Source organism: Lygodium microphyllum, chromosome 4 (genome assembly GCF_053477565.2).
Source record: "Lygodium microphyllum isolate KBCC chromosome 4, Lygodium_microphyllum_v1.1.10, whole genome shotgun sequence".
In the NCBI taxonomy this organism is placed as follows: Eukaryota; Viridiplantae; Streptophyta; class Polypodiopsida; order Schizaeales; family Lygodiaceae; genus Lygodium; species Lygodium microphyllum.
Genome location: NC_141138.1, coordinates 35,082,585 through 35,099,931, shown reverse-complemented (window position 1 = coordinate 35,099,931; position 17,347 = coordinate 35,082,585). Strand labels below are relative to the sequence as shown.

The 17,347-nt window shown below is 41.7% G+C and overlaps 2 protein-coding genes across 3 annotated transcripts in view; both read right to left on the bottom strand.

Moving 5' to 3' along the window:
* Positions 1–240: 240 nt before the first annotated feature.
* On the bottom strand, positions 241–837 carry LOC148036939 (uncharacterized). Its single transcript, XM_087677050.1, has one exon. The coding sequence runs from the start codon at positions 835–837 to the stop codon at positions 241–243; it is 597 nt and encodes a 198-aa protein (XP_087533176.1).
* A 4,238-nt stretch (positions 838–5,075) lies between these two features.
* LOC148036938 (uncharacterized) overlaps positions 5,076–17,347 on the bottom strand; it is a 49,168-nt gene continuing 36,896 nt past the window's right edge. For both annotated transcript variants that reach the window (XM_087675864.1, XM_087675863.1), the window contains 5 exons: positions 6,841–7,234; positions 6,615–6,749; positions 6,374–6,530; positions 5,825–6,191; positions 5,076–5,629 (listed from right to left, as the gene is read on the bottom strand). In XM_087675864.1, the coding sequence (XP_087531990.1) occupies positions 5,417–5,629; positions 5,825–6,191; positions 6,374–6,530; positions 6,615–6,749; positions 6,841–7,234 (1,266 nt within the window). In that variant the 3' untranslated portion in view covers positions 5,076–5,416. The remainder of the gene's footprint in view (positions 5,630–5,824; positions 6,192–6,373; positions 6,531–6,614; positions 6,750–6,840; positions 7,235–17,347) is intronic.

The window sequence follows — 17,347 nt, the reverse complement described above, 5'->3', positions numbered from 1 at the left end:
GTACAAGCGAGGGTATCTTGAGCTTGTGTTTGAAGGAGCACTGGAAGCGAGGATCTAAGTGCAAGTAGGAGAAGTGAGGATCGCTCACCACGAACAACACCCTCTGCTTTAACAGCTTCTTTATGTTGTCCTTTCTCTTTTTCTTCTTCAAATTCCACAACTCTCAATCTCATGTTGATCGATTCACTTTCATCACCATCATTGAGGTCATTAAGACCTACTGAATCTCCAGCTTCAACATCACCGAATGCTAGGTAAAAACATGCTTGATTCTTGCAGTCTGAGAGAAATGCCCTCATGTGGACTAGCAGTTTTATCTTTTCTGGTTGAATGTGCTGAGTGCTCCTCACAGTCAAGAACATGAGGAAGAAATCTTGGTTCCCAGCCACACAAACTAACAAGTCTTTGTGCTTGATAGAAATGATCATTTGCAATGTCTAATGATCCTTGCCTTATCACATGAAGTGATGACAATTGCAGCAATGTATCACAACGATAATCAAAACCCCCAATAAGAGCCAAAGCAAGCGATGGCAAGAGCTGTGCAAGACTTTCAACACAAGGATTGCCTTTCCAAGGGCAGGATGCTTTGTGAGCAGTATCTAGCTGTTCATTGTGTACCTCGCCAAGCAATTCACCTTGACTATGATTTAGTGAAGCTGTTCCAGGAAACCTCAATTGCACACCACATGCCTCACATGCAATAAAATCATCCTCCACACTCACCCAACCCCTCCGTGCACATGCAAGGGGTCCAGCTACCTTGGGTGCTGCAAGCCAGCTTGAAGACTTGAAGGAGGACAGGCGTTTTAAAATATCTTCTCTATCCCATGGCATTGCCTAGAGCATTAATTTTGGAAATTCTTCTTCAAATTTTGAATAATATTTCTCAAGTTAGAGCCTATTTTGTTCCAACAGTTCACTAGCAGTTTACTGTGGACAGTTACGGAAATTCTTAAACAAAGAGAGGAATTGCTATTGCTAAATTCAAACAAGGGTTTCTACTTGTTGTTAGACATCCTAAGCTCTAGGTCAAGCTATCATACACCTTATTTGAACTCATATTTTTCAAGATAGAGTTGATTTTGTACCAGCAGGTCACTATGGACAGCATGTACCACAAGGGTGACAGACATGAAAATTTTGATGGTTGCATGGAAAATCATGCATGTCTTGGGTCTTATGGACAACATGGTGCTTGTACCTTATGTAGCAATGTTGGGAACTATCAAACTCATGCATGTGGAGACTTTAATGTAAGTAGAAGTATTGTCTATGGACAGCATATGTTGGGATCAGTTGCTACTCCAATGAATGGTTATGGATTCGAATATTGTGGCATGATTAGACATGAATATGCAGCACAAGATGGAATGTATGGGCATAGTTCTTATAACCAACATTTTTTTTATGGTTATGACCATGATGATTATGCGAATTCAGACCCTAATTCTTTTGGGCAGCAACAGCATGTTAATCATAGTCATGTTTATGATCAACCATTTGGGGAAAGCCTCCATTCAAATCAATCTTGCCTTCATCCAATGAGTGGGAAGCAGCTGCAATCAAATGCTCCTACATAAATTCAAGTCCCTATGCATAGACAAGAAGTATATGAGTATGCCTATGTTATGGATACTTCTTCTCGGCCACAAGTGTTTTGTCATCAGCCACAAAGGATTGGAAATGCTTATGTGCAGCTTTATGTAGTAAACCATGTACAGCAAGCTTATGGTTATGGTTATCATTCGATAGATAGAGAAAATGTATGTCAATTTTCTTTCAGTGGTGTACATGGCATCTATTTGTCAAGTCGTATCTTGGACAGCATAACTTCCAAGGGCCTATGTTATAAATGCAATGAGAAGAACACTCTTGGGCATGACAATGTATGCAAGGCAAAGCATATTAATGTATCAATTGTTCTTGAGTTCCATACATCTCATGGCATTAGAAGCAAGCTTATTCCTTATCAACAACTGAAGGAAATGAAAAGGCAGCTGATATGCTACAATTGTAATGAGCATTGATCACCTCATCATGAGGGTTATTGCAGGAATAAACATTTTGCTACAGCCCTTGTCTTGGAAGACCCAATGGAAGATGTATATGTGGGGCAATGACATGATAGTCATGGGTAGCAAGAAGATGATGCCTATGCTGAAAATCAAGTTGAAGATGTAACTGGGCAGCAAGGGCAAATCGCTCTAAATGCCATACATGTAACACATGTAGTTGATGAACAATCATGTATAGAAGAACAAGAAGAAGAAAATGTTTTTAGTGACCAAGATGAAGAACCAAGAGATGCAGTTGTAAATGAAGAACAAGAGCATGTATATGTCAGTGAGGATCAAGAGGACTATGCAGTCAACCAAGATAATGCATATGACAATGAATCTAATGCTGAAAATGAAAGGGCTGAATAAGATTCAATTGACCAAATAAGCATTTAGGATATGAAATCATTACATGATGATTTTCAGCAACTCATACCTCATGTAGATAATGACTTTCAGTAGTCTATTGATTATGATAATGATTTAGTAGGCTTTCTTCATGATTATGGGGATGATACCTTGGATTATGGAGGTATTGACAATAATACTAGTGATTTTTCATTCCCATATGATCCAAGGATCTACATGAATGCATCTATGGATTATGGATAAGATTTATCACATCCTTTTGATCCTGGAGGAGACATCTTGATGTATAGAAATTCTGTGATGAAATAAATTGCCCTGACGCAATCAAAATATGGGTTTGAGGGTATAGCTTGATGCTTTGGGTTATGTATTTCGTATCTACACCTCAAACACTGAATTTGGACACTTCAGTCACAAGTTATGGGCATTTTTACTTCAGCTGCCCTATTCAACCCTACTCTATTTCATGACAGTTACTCCTATCCTATGAAGACCATTTATTAAAGATCGGCTTTTGGAGTTTATCATGGATTATACAACCTCTACTCTACCTTCTTACTTGTTTCCATCCTTGTACTCAATGTAATTTCAACTTTGAGGACAAAGCTCTTTTAGGCCCGAATAGCTTGTAATAAAGCATAACTCACTTTAGTCTAAAGTAGGCTAGGGTTAAGTATAAAAGATGGAGATGTAACATGTAAGGTATCTTTTTACCATTTTACAAACATTACTTGTTTGAGGTCTCAAACTCTCACCATCTAAGAGGGTGAATAGTCTTGGCCACCATAGCTTGGGGTGCATACCATGCCCCCTTCCAATATGACTATGGTTGCAAAGTTTTTTTGAATATGGACATTACTTTAGGCATGGACACACTATTATGGTCCTTGCTTAGTAAAGAGGGCCTAGCCAGTACAAGTTTCATTCCCATTACCTTAAAAAGTTGTTTTTGCTACTATCTAGAGTTTGTCACCATGAGATTTGTTGAAAAGGCAAAAATGTTTAGTTGCAACATTGATGCGTGGTACATCAAAAAGCATCTAGACTAAGAGGCGTATTTAGTGATATTTAAAGATACCAATCCGATCATTTTAATTTGCATGCATTTTCCTTTTCTTGTAAATAACACTTGCACATGATATTACACTAAATACAAGATTTTGGAGCATTTTGATCTCTTTATCAAATAGATGTAGTGATGAATCAAGCATTCACAAAAGAGTGACCATGAGGGGCTAGTATAATGACACAAAAGGTTGTATTCTAGATGCGAATAGATATTGGTAATATTAAAAAAGCTTCCATTGCCAAGTAAGTATATAAGGCTAGACTATAGATTTCCAATCAGGGCCTTATCCTTTTTGTCCTGTTCACCAAACATACACCTTACATAATTGCTCTATTTAAGAACCATCTAGCCTTGTACACTATCATTTCCCATTTGATATCAATTTTGGTGCCCTCAAAAAACCACCCTAGCCTCCCAAGTAACTCAAAGAGAGTGGATTTGAAGGCTCTACAAGCCAACCGCCCCAAACTTTTCATTCAGCCCAAACATACCAAAAATACAAAAAGCCATGCTCTTACATCCTATCTTTGAAAAACCCTAATGAGGCATAATCTTCTACCAAGCCCTTGTGGCTATACAAATATCCCTGGTGTTTAAGCAATCCCTCTCTTCCATAGCAACATTTGCCTTTAAAAATCCCTCTTCCTTTCAACTTCTTTGCTCTCATTATTGCCGCTATGACCACCTTTCAAGCAAAGATTTTATCTTTAGGGGCAACTCAAGACCCAATCATTCCTAAGAACACTAACTGTATTTGTTGTGATCTTCAGCTCCCAAGCTCTACAAACCCTCTCTACTTCAAGCTTGCAATTACTAACCATTGCTCTAATCACTTTAGTATTAAGCCCCTTGGGTACCTCTTCTCGCTAGTTTCAAAGGTGGTGGCCTACTCCCCAGCTGCCATTGCTCAAGTCCTTCAAACATAGCAATTTTACTGCAACTATTTCCCAGCCAACTTACAAGTTTTGGGAAGTCCCCCATTGACTCCCTTCCTCAAAGGTGAAAATATGAACATGTGGTGCTATCCAATGAGTTTTGCACACTCTTAAGCAAGAATCTTCCCAACACTAGTGAAGTGGTTGCCTTAACACCCGAGATCAAAAGGCATTCTCATCCTTTTCAAGGTCTTTGATTCTGCCATCCCAAGTTGTCCAAGATTCTTTTCCAAGAGCCCACTAAGCGAGAGGTAACCCCTTATACCTTCAATTCTTGAATAACCTGCGTCACAGCAATATCAGTGCTAACTAGACCCCATGCATCACAAAACTTTCTATTCCTTGAGTATACCACACCCACCATCATTTGCATCCACACAGCGCATCTTTTATCCCAGCACCTCTTAAGAAGCTTAAGCTCTTGACGCATCTGCTGCTTCTGCTATATTCGAACTCTCACAAACCCACCAAATTCTATTCGCTTTTAAGGCATTTCATTGTGATTGGAGCCAAGTACCTAGCTTTATTCTGTTTCCCCACAAAAACTTCCCAATTATAGAGCCCCAGCTCTTCTGCAACCAAACATTCCAACACATCTTAAAGGAAGCATTTTACAAAAACCAAGACAAAATATATAAATGGCTGAATTGCTTGACTCGTGTTCAAGTCCAGGAATTCGTGCCATTGCTTCAAGTAGCTAAAAATGGTATGTCTTTTGGTACAGAATTGTCTACAAATTGGGGTGTTTTGCTTTTGGGGGGCACCTTAATAGCCCCTTAACACTAGATTTTCCAAAGAAAGATACATGCTGCATGAAGTTAACGGATCAATAATACAAATTATACACTAGATGCTGATGCTCATGCTATGCTCTCAGCCCATGGGTTTTTATCTCATAAACAAGAATTTGTCTCACGCAGTGGTCTTGGACAATCACATTCTTGACACGATGAATGCCATTTTTGACAATGCCCTTCAAGCCCTTATTTGCCAAGATCAAGGGCAAACTGGCTGAGGATAATCCCCAAAGCACAGATGGCAGTTCCAGCAAACAATGTTTTTGCCTGAGGTTCTGACATGGCAAAGAACGAGAACCCGGCCAGCTTTCCTTTTATTTGGTGCCTGCCTTTCTCATACCGTGACCATGCCATGGCTGGTGGAAGCAATCCATAGAGTGCGGTCATGCCGTAAGCACCCTGCTTGGCGAGTACACAGGTATAAAAGAGAAGTGCAGATCAAGTTACAACCCAACCAATTGTGATGCAGCGCAGCGCTGTGGGGATTGAATCCTCGCCTCTCGGGAGAAAATCATATGCCTTAGACCACGTGAGCTACAACCGCTTCATGATGTGCGTGCACTTTGTGAAGGTGGGGAAGATAAATACACTTACTGCCAAGTCTGTCGCTGAGAAAAAAGCATTGGAAACCACAGCTGATACGGCCAATGGTGGAGCCAGAATGAGAAAGAGAAAGAGAACTTGTGTCCTGTTCACAACCCACCAGCTATGGAGAATATATGAGAATGTGTTGACTAGTTGGGAGGGCCCCGTTCTCTCAGCATCATTACAGCTGTGACTGGCGAACCTGCGGGAAATATCTGTAATACTCGGTATGCCTTGACGAGTTTGATCTTTTGACGTTTTGCCAAATTTCTCCCTAAAGAACTCTTTGAAGCCAAGTAAAGTGCCTATCAGCGAGGTTGCCAATGCAAAAACTGAAAACAAATCTATCATGATCACCGATCCTGTACGTCCTGACCTGCTTAATAGAGTTGAGCTGTCACTTGAATAATAATCCACTAAGAAAAAGAAGACATATCATTAGCACACCCTCCCAGCCCCCACACAAACCCCCAACACACAAAAAAAAACAAAGAAAAAAAACCAACCAAAAGATCTTTAGAAAAGAGCAAACACCATGAAAGGACCAGAAGGTCTTACTTTATAAGAAAATTGAGAGGATCTTCATCTCCAGAGAGCGGCACAATGCAGAGAATGACAGCATTCCAGATTGCAAACATAACTAAAGGAATTGCACTTCCAAGTAGAATTGCAAGCCTTATAAGGAAAAGGTCACCCTTCAAGTATGTACACAGCACTGCAAATCCAAACAAAACTTTTTAAGCCATGCACAAATAGCAGCTGTAAGCTTGAAGCAGATGTATAGCCTGATCTTAATCACCTGGCATAAGATCATGATAAACAAGTGAAAACAAGATGACAGGAAACGTATCAGGTGCAGAAGACCAGTCCATGTGCTGCAACTCTGACCAGTTTGCAATCGTCCATCCTCCCATAATGATGACACAAAACACTCCTAAAGAGTCACCAAAACAGTTTTTTTAGAACTAAAAAGCAAGGTAGAAAAGAACAAAAACTTGTCAAAGCTGTTTTGAGTTGGTGCTCACCTAATAAGGAAAAGGTCATTATCTGATTGACAACATCTGTCAATCCAGTCCCTCCAAAAAATACAAGGCCACCAAATGCAATTGTGAAAATCCAGCGACCACAAGATGGTGAAATATGCATGATGGGTGACAATACGTCCCCGGATTTTGCAATATATGCCACCATGACTGTATATGATAAGAAGCAATAAATAAAAGATGACAAGAGTCCACCCAAAGGACCTAGAGTCTCCTCTGCCATGGCACAAAGAGAGACAACTCTGGATTTTCTGTTTTTACAGCTTGAATGGATGTGGAAATCTAGAAGCGCCACATTGACCTCTGCTAGAATGAGAGCCTCAAGCACCAAAAATAACCAGCAGACGACCATGGTAATTGTGGTTGGAACAAACCCCTACCGAGTTCCCAGTTTTAGATGTGTTAGCAACACAATTGGGTACAATAAGCATCAAGGTTTGTATCAATGAACTCATCCTTGTACAGTCCTCTAACATGTGCATCCAAAAACAACTTTTTAAAACACCTTACAACATATTTTGTCCTCTAAATTCGAGAAAATCTACACACAAACTGAACACATTTCGCAGGTGCATCCACACATGGTCAGTTATCTGATTCTTGGAAGCACTAGAGACCATTGTGTTTTACTGTGACCTAGTCACTCTGAGTCAGGTGAGAACAATAATTAGCCAACTCACAAGAAAGGGGACCCATTCTAGAATTCCACATTGGGCACTATGCTTGGAGCATTGGCAATGTACCCACATCTTCACAGCATCCAATTTTCTATGTCTTACTTCCTTCCTGCAAAGCGTTTTAGATCAGAGTTCTGCTTGCTTCCACTGGAATTTTGACATAATAGGTATCATGATGGCCCTCCTTGGATGAAAGCAATTGCATCCACCATAGAGTTAGTATGGTCAATTACCTCATGGGAACTAAATTTTTGATCCATTCCCAGCATAATAATCACCTGGTCAATACCTGAGAATCGCATGATGCAAGCACATGGTCTCCAGAAAAAGGATCTATCACAAGCATTGGGACATGTGTACATACCAGCAGGGTTCCAGCAGCAGCCAAAGGCTCCGCTGCAGGCTCTCCCCTTGCCACTCCTCTGCGATGTCCAACGTCTCTACATGATGACAAAATGCACAAGAGATGGGAGGGAGCTGATATGTATAGAGAAACAGTCACTGAGGTAGGCCAATTGGCAATAACACTAATCCTTGGTCCCCCACATATATCAGGTGTCCAAGGTCCTAGAATGACCACCAAGTGTCCCCCAAAGAGTCTCCTACCAAAGCCCAAGTCATGCCCAAGATAAAGGCCAACAATAGCCATGATATGTACACTACACAATGCTAATACTGTCTCTCAGATCATGGGTGATCAAAACAAAAAATTTCAAAATGTAGTGCTTGAAGCAGCTGCCAAAGAAGATCCTCAGAATGTTCACCACATCCCATACTACAATGTCCATCAGAACATCCACAACATCACATCCTATGCACCATGGATACTCTAGCGATGCATCCACTGCTAGATGCACCTTGGGGAGCATCGAATGAATGGCCATCATACACTAACCCTGATCATGGGAAAGATACAGCATCCAGACTATGTTGCCCTGTAATGCATAACTTATACGTCAGCCTGCCACATGTCATAGATCCAGCACCTCCAACCATCCTTCCATAGTATCCTCCCATGTAGATACTATGCATAAGGAAATCCACTTTGTGTGAATACACATCCATTGTGGACCTAGATGCCAGTAGTTTGCACGATTTTAGCTGCCAGATAGGTGATACATGCATGAATCCACACACAGATGGCCACATATATTTCATATGTGAAGCACAATAATGCTATCACAGGGATGTGAAATTTTAAGATGCTTTAATCTTGCTCATAACATTTGATTAAGTTATTAATCAAATGTGCAAGGTTGTTAGCACATGTGATGCACATAGCAATTATTTCATGGTAACAAGCCAAGGACCCCAAAGATGCAATGGGTGAAAAAGGCAAAAGTTGTAATAAGTAATGTCTAACAGATACGAGGTGGTACCTAGTTTCGGATTTGTCACTAATATCAGTGGTAGCATTAGAGACTAGGCATTAATTAATTAATTAATGCCAATCACATATAGAAGGGGACACCAGTCTTTCTAGTGGTCCTAAGTTGTAGGTGATAGCTGCTATGGCTGTTTGAGCAGGGTAGCAATAGTTTTTCAGTGTTTCTCGCTATGAAACTTTGCAATTTCTCTCTACAGCATTCTCTCTCATCCCTTAGCCATTTCTCAAGTTATCTCAACATTTTCCAGCAGTTTGAACCATCAAAGGAGGAGACTTTAGTCAATATCTGCTGTAAACCCTAATTTATAGCAAAAATTAGGGTATGACAACCGCCTCAGGATGCCTGCTTAGAATTGAGAGCCCAAAACTTGAATTCCAACAACTGAAATTCAGGAATTTTAAGGAGATTCAAGAGACAAACCAGCCAATATCAAATTTGGGGCTGAATTTGTCTTTCAAGGAGCAAGGGTGAAGGACAATCCCCAAGCAACCCAAGGGACAAATTGGTTTGGAGCCTTACTCTGGGCAAGAGCACTTGGATTAGCGGAGGAGATCAAAGAATCTCAGTCATACTCCTTCCACTTGCAATATAAGATAAAGAAATACCCGAAGGGATGCTAGTCCTAGGGCCAACCGGGTGTCCAATGTCTAAGATTGAAGTGGTAAAGTGTACATTTTCACTTTATGTGAATTTTATGCTTGCTGTAATTAGTTCTTAATTAGGTTATTTAGCACCCTATCCAAGGAGGAAGGCTGGTTGCAAGGTTCCATTGCTAGAATACCACTCAATCCCTTGATTTGGTGGGCCTAAGATACCTAATTGCAAGCCAAAGCTTTGTGCTAGTGCTGATTTCTGCTCTCAACTGAGAAATTACAGTAATATGTCTTCACACAGTGAGATGGACTCAAGCAACAGTGATGATGCCTCTCAGTATGAACATTCACAAGGGAATAAAGGAAATGCAATGCTTGACCTTGGACAAGGCTCAAACCATGGAACCGCAAGCTGAGAATGTTAGTTTAGACCAAAATATGGGTCCTTCTAGGCCCTTAGAAGCTAATAATTAGCAAGAGGAAAAGGAATTTCATGACCAATTAAAGATCAATTGAGGACAACAGCTGAAATGTTTATGCAATTGGCAAATAATCCTCAATTCATGTGCTTTTTGTACCCCTTAAAAGAGGGCAGCAAATGTAAGAAGAGGAAATCATCTTTAAGAGCTTCGAGATAGCAAGATGCACCGAAGAAAGAGCTAATACAGCAGCATGATGTTCTAAATGTGGGTAGTGAGCATAAGCAAATGATACCAATGGGGCAATTGATACATATGCAAGGCTAACTTGGAAATGCCAATCCAATGCTTTTTGGAGAACAGGACATACATGCAATTATGGGGTACCCGGGTTACTTTGGTAGTGGCACTAGTTTCCATGCTATGGTGAGTCAAGAACCGCATACGGAGATGTATGACACAACTCCTTATGGTATGTAGCAACCAATGCATGGTATACAAGGCCCAATGTATCCGTGTGAGAGCGGAATTTTGATGCCGAGAAATGCTTAAAAATAGCTAAAAATTACGAATATCAAGGGAAAAATATTCAACGTCGAAGGCGACGGCTCGATCTAGGACGATTTTAAGCGGCAAAGTGCTTTAAAGACGCTCGAGCGACACTTGTTGATTTTTGATAATTTTTTAGACTGTCGTGCGGGTTGTCAAGAGTTACCGGCCAATGCGGGATGCCGAGCCGGACGCCCAGGATTTTTCAGAGCTCAATTCGGAGTCCGGACAGGGAAATGGCCAAGAAGTTGGGCAAGATTTGAAGAGATGGACATTGGAGTGGCCAAATGGTCATGACCTTTGGGGAAGGTTGAGGCCCAAATTTTATGCAACATCAAATGTGGCAATCATGGAGAGAGAAGATCAACAAAAGCGTGAGGATGAGGGTGCCTGTCAACGGCCGAAATTTGCGCCATCATCATGGGAGATCAAGCATGCTGCCTGTGAACAACCACACCAATCAATTATGGGGCTTCAATCCCCTCTGCCTGCTGGTCATTTCGCCGTGCTTCGCTCGCGCAATGGTGGCCTCTATGAAGAACTCTGATTTCAGTCTTTCTCTCTCCTCCCTCTCTCTCCTCTAATGGCAGATTCATGCGGTGAAGAAGAAGAAGAAGAATGGATGACAGATGCTTGTCCGACGAAGACCGGATTGCTCCGTGGTTCAAGAGAAGTGAAGATTGCTAATTGTGGACTATCATGGACATTAATGGCGGCTGAAAATCAGTCCCGAGACATAACAAATAAAAACCCGCAACCCGCAAAAAACGGTAATTTCATTTTTACAAAGAAAATTGATGTTTTATGCAATTTGCTTCGTGAATACTTATTCCCATGGGATAATTATGCATTAAGTTGTTGTTTGGTATGCCCATGGCAAGTCAATTGGCTCCATCAAATATTGGAGGCCAAGTTTCAAATTCGAATATTGTTCCTGCGGGTCAATAGCCAATGCCAAATCAGATTGTTAGGCTAATGGAACGGCGAGTTGACGATCGCGGCTACGAGTCGAGTGCATCTAATGTCCTTCGCGAAGTCAAGGACATGATGAAGCATTATACCGATATGATTTCCAAGCAATATCGACAAATAGCCGTCAACGTTAATTTCTTGAAGAAGCAACAAAATTTGATAGGGAGTCGACGCCCTGAAGAGAGTGGACCCTCTAGATTTAGTTGTAAATGGTGTGGTGGACAGCACTTCCCCATAAACTGTCCAAATGTGAAATGTGGCATTTGTGGGAAGTCGGGCCATTTAGCTGCAACCTGTTGGAGTAAGATTAGTTCTCTCCAACAAGGGAGTAAACAACCGGGCCCAGTGAATCATAGAGCGCAAGGAAATAACTTGCAGCAGACAAGGGGATAAGGGGACGCAAGTCCAGAATCCTAGCATAAAAGGGGGACCGCTAAAGCCGGTTGACAAGAAAGTTGACCCTAAGAAGGATGAGGAGATGCTAAGAAAGAAGGCAAGAGCTAAGAAAGAAGCACCGAAACCGGTCCAAAGACCAAAAGAGAGGATGGTTTGGCGAGAAAAGAGAGCTTTGGCTACTTATCATGACTTCGATTTAGCGAGTTCTCTTTGGGAAGTTAAACCAGATGTGAATCTCTTGCAATTGATCAAATTATCTCCAGGAGTGCGCAAGGAATTTAAGAAGATCCTGCGTATCGGGTACATTGTGGAACCTTTGGGCATAGCACGAGTAGAGGAAGATTGGTTTGACCATGCTGAAAAGAATTGCCCTAGGGTTCCAGCTTATGTGGATGGGATATTAGTGGAACATGCCATTGTAGACACTGGATCCTCCGTCAATATCATGAGTTCAGAATTGATGGAGAGATTGGGTCTAGGCATCCAGAAAGACAGCTCCATCCTTCTGAGAATCGCTGATGATAGTCTAAGACAACCAAAAGGTTGCGTTACTAAGGTCCATGTTACAATTGCAAGTGTAGAATGCTTCTTGGACTTTAGGGTGATAAGATTTGCAGGACGCCCTAGCTATCGAGTTTTGCTAGGTAGGCCTTGGATCTTACGCACAGACTGTCAAGTCGATATACCCACCGGTCGAGTGGTTCTAGGTAGAGATGCTAATCAAGTAATAGTCAATGCTTATCCTGAGTCTCCTCAAAGTGAGAGAGCTCCTTTATCTTCTACAGAATTAGAGGCAGCAGACGATCCATCTGGTAGTGAGACGTCATCCAGTGATGAATCTAAAGAGGGGTCCACTATAGAGGATATCTATCAGATAACCCTAAATGAGCCGATAGAGCCGCAAGATAGGATAAGAGATGCGGATGTGATTGAGTTAGACCTTGGCACGCCGACTGATTCGCGGCCAATTAAATTAGGGTCTATGCTCAGTTCAGCAGAAAGAGAGGACTACGTGTCCTTGATTCAAGAATTCCGCGATATCTTTGCTTGGAGTTATGATGAGCTGAGAGGCATTCCTCCCAGCCTGGCTGTTCATACTATTCCTGTAAAAGAAGGCAGTCGTCCTGTGCGTCAGAAGGTAAGGCGTATGCCTTTTGAATTGAGGGACGGGCTATTTGAAGAGTTACAGAAGTTAAGGAAAGCTGGTTTGATCTTCCCTGTACAACACACTGAATGGTGTTCACCTGTTGTTATCAGGAAGAAGAAGAATAACCAAATCCGATTATGTGTAGATTTTAGAGAGTTGAATAAGCAGACAGTTAAAGATTACTACCCGTTGCCATTTATTGACCAGATCTTGGATCAATTAGCGGGTAGAGAGATATATTCGTTTATGGATTTCTTTGCAGGATATAACCAGATGGCAATTGCAGAAGAAGACAAGTTAAAAACAACTTTTATTACTGTCTTTGGTACTTTTGCGTACCATGTGATGGCCTTTGGTTTATGCAATGCACCTGGATCGTGGCAACGAACAGCAGACAAGACCTTTGGTGACATCTCCCCAGATGAGTTGAAAGTATTTATTGATGACCTAGGGGCAGCCACTGTAAGGGAAAGGATGTTGATTATTTTGAGAAAATGCTTTGAGCGTTGCAGACAATTTTGTATCGCTCTTAACCCACGGAAGTGTGTTTTTGGAGTACCCTATGGGCTATTACTAGGCCATGTGGTCAGTTCAGTAGGAATAGCAACTGACCCTAAAAAGATCAAGGTCATAGTTGCTATGAGTCCACCACGCACTCCGAAAAAGGTACACAGCTTTTTGTCATCAGTAGGGTATTATCGGAGGTTTATCAATGCCTTGGCAGAAAGAACGTTGCCATTAACGAATTTATTATCCTTTAGCTGTTCATTTGAATGGAGCGATCCTTGTAAGGTAGCTTTCGAGGATGTGAAACAAGAGCTAGTAAAAGCACCCATTTTAAAAGCACCTAAAAGAGGTGAGGTGTTCTATATATTTTTAGCAGCCACTACACATAGTATAAGCTGCTGTTTAGCCCAAATTTGGGAGGAAAAGTGGTATCATCCGATAGCTTTTGCTAGTCGAAAGTTAGGCATTTCAGAGATTAACTATACCTATATGGAGAATTTGTGTCTTACGATGGTCTTTGGGACTAAGAAATTCAGACACTACATCCTCTATGAAAAGGTAGTGTTCTATACGAAGGCAGAAGGACTTAGATTGCTTATGAACAAGCTGCAGCCGCCTGATCGTTTAGCAAAGTGGCTAATCACTTTGCGAGAGTTAGATTATGAGATTAAGAGTAAGCCACCGAGGTTGCAGGGTATTGTGGAATGCCTTGTGGATTTCGGGGAGCCGAAAGAGACTTTGGCTGAAGGAAGTGATATTGAGGAAATGTTTAAAATTGATACAGCTTCTATCCCATCTTGGTATGCTGCTATTACACATTATCTATCAACAGGAGAGACCGGAGCTGGTTTATCAAAGTCTGAAAAGAGGAAAATCAAACAGCAGGCATTGAAGCTTTCCTTGATCGCAGGGACGCTATATCGGCAAGGTGTTGATGATATCTATCGCCGATGTGTGATGCCTGACGAGGTTCCTTTCATCCTGGAGGAGTGTCATGACTCTGCATGTGGAGAGCACTTTACGGGACGGTTGACGGCGCAGAAAGCTTTACGAGCTGGATATTGGTGGCCGTCCATCTTCCAAGATTCTTTTGAGTATGTAAAGAGATGTGATACCTGTCAAAGGCATAACAGTAGAGAAAATAGGAAACGCCCACTTACACCTATCATGGCTATCCTTCCATTTGAGAAGTGGAGCATTGATTTTGTGGGTCCTATTACCCCGTCGTCTACTACCCAGAAGAGGTACATTATAGTAGCCACTGATTATTTTACAAAATGGTCAGAAGCGCGGGCGACGAGGCAGGACAATGCAAAAGAGACTACAAGTTTCCTGTTAGAGCAGATTATTTGCCGTTTCGGTCCACCGAGAGAATTAGTGTCGGACCGTGGAACCCATTTTCTAAACAAAGTGATTAAAAGCTTGACAAAGGCTTGGCAAATCAAGCACAATAAAACGACTCCTTATAATCCACAAGCGAATGGGCAAGTTGAAAGTACTAATAAACAGCTTGTGGGTATCTTGTCTAAGATAGTCTCTGAGAAGAAACGAGACTGGGACAGGAAGTTGTATGTGGCAGTATGGACGTATAATACCACGTTAAAGCGAGCTACCGGCCATACTTCATTCAAATTGGTTTATGGGGAAGAGTGTATGTTACCCCTTGAAATTGAATTGCCGACCATACGGTTTGCAATTAATCATTCTTTAGGGGATGAGGATTCCCTTTTTGAACGTTTCACGACCATAGTCCACCTGGATTAATTGAAGTTGCAGAGCTTGCTACACCAGGAGGTAGCTAAACATCGGATGAAGCGGTTGCATGACCTTAGAGCAAAGAAATATACATTTAAAAAATGGCAATTAGTCCTCTATTATGATGCCCGTAGGGAGCTGTTTCCAGGGAAGCTGGAACCTAAATGGAATGGTCCCTACAAGATTGTCAGATTAGGGAAGAATAGATCTACGGCCCTATTAGCTAATCTACAGGGAGTAGAGTTTAAAAATAAGGTTAATCTTAATAAGATTAAACCTTATTATTTCTAAGTATGCTAATACAAAGAAAATGCATTGCAGATCCATGCTGGGGATGATTTGAGACCTGCAAAAGAGCTTAAAAGCCGGTGGATGGGGCGGTTAATCTCTTATTTGGAGCACCCATATCTGGAGCAAAGATACCATCAGGAGAAACCCATCTGGTGGAGCAAAGGATACAAGGTGATTGAGCAAGAAGACGGAACCTTTGTGTGGAAGATTAAAGTCTTCTGCCATCACTGCTTACGACTGTTGACGAGTATCCCTATTGAGTTCAATGAAGAAGGTGAGATGGAGCTGTCAGTTCATCCTCTCAACATGCTAAACTTTGATTACCATAATTACGAATAGAGGAGTTTGTGATGGCAGGCTGTGTAAACCCATTGTAGACGTATACATTGTATTTTGACGGAGCATCCAGGGGCCCTAATAAAAAAGGGAGTGTTGGAGTAGTAATCCGAGATCCCCGACGTCGAGTTACGATGAAGTTAGCTGCTTATCTCGGGGTAGGATTCACTAACAATATGGCGGAGTATAAAGCCTTGATTATGGGACTGCATATTGCCAGACAAGGTGGTATTCGTCGGTTGTTAGTAAAAGGGGATTCCCAGTTGATCCTGAATCAGCTAGATGGGACATACACAGTGCGGAATCCCATTCTTTGTATGTATCATCGGACTGCTATGACCCTACTTGAGGAGTTTGAGAGAGTGTCTTTTCAGCTGATTCCACATTACTGGAATCAGTTTGCGGATTCTTTGGCAAATCTTGCTTATGAGGAGGACCTCTTCTTTAATTGTGGTCCTAGTTTGGATATTGTCATCAATGATGAAACAGGACCCGGTCATTTGTGGGGAATGTTATCAGAACATGCGATATATGGCAGACGATGGTTGAGATGGGTGATGCAAAGAGTAGCCGAGACCAATCTACCGTTATTATCTTGGACCCATAGGCTAATTAGACAATATATTATGCGTACGCCTCTTGCTATATATGCAGGAGGGATGGGTCATAACCTTATGCATTTAGTTTAGGGCTACGAGCCTGTTTTTCCTCCTTGGAAGAGAGTCTATCATTGTATATCTGGATTCTTCCAGGGAAGGATGTGTAGGTGTTATTCTGTTTGATCTCGTTAGGCCAAGAGGGCCGATTCTTTTTTGTGGTGAAGTGCTTTATTTCATTAGGCCAAGAGGGCCCATTGTCTGTTTAGTGCAGGTGCGGTTAATAGTTTCTTGTTTGAGTTCTGTGCTAGACAGGTTCGAAGAAGAGCTTGGAAAGAGCCTTTTGTTGCGTGGAAGCTTCTCGTAGCCCTATCCAGGTGATATCTCTCCTTTATGAGTACTGTGGTTTTTGTGCTATATGTGTTCGTGTACTTGTTAAGGGGGTTTTTCGTCTCTTATTGGGGACCGGCGTCCAAGGCATGAAGTCCCGCGGTTTAGGTAAGTATGTTTGAGGGAGGTTTGAATAGTTGTTGCTTCCTGTAAAGACATTGTTAAGCATTGAAAGACCTGTTTTAGAAGGGAGTCCTGGTGACCCTGTTCTGCTAGCCTGCTAGGCCGCTGTTCTAGGAGTTCTTCCTAGTTGTGAGGCAGTTAGGGAAGCCTGTAGAAGGAAAATAATGATGATAGAGGGAAAAAAACCCTGAATATCTTAAAGACAACAAATATAAATACAAAGATGTGTAAAAAGGGGTTCTAACCCCTATAAAAAAAAGAAAAGAAAAGAAAGAAAAATTTATATGCAGTTGATCATTGCCTTGCAAGGGCTTGGTAGGTTCCTGCGGACGAGTCAGACCCGGGGCCGA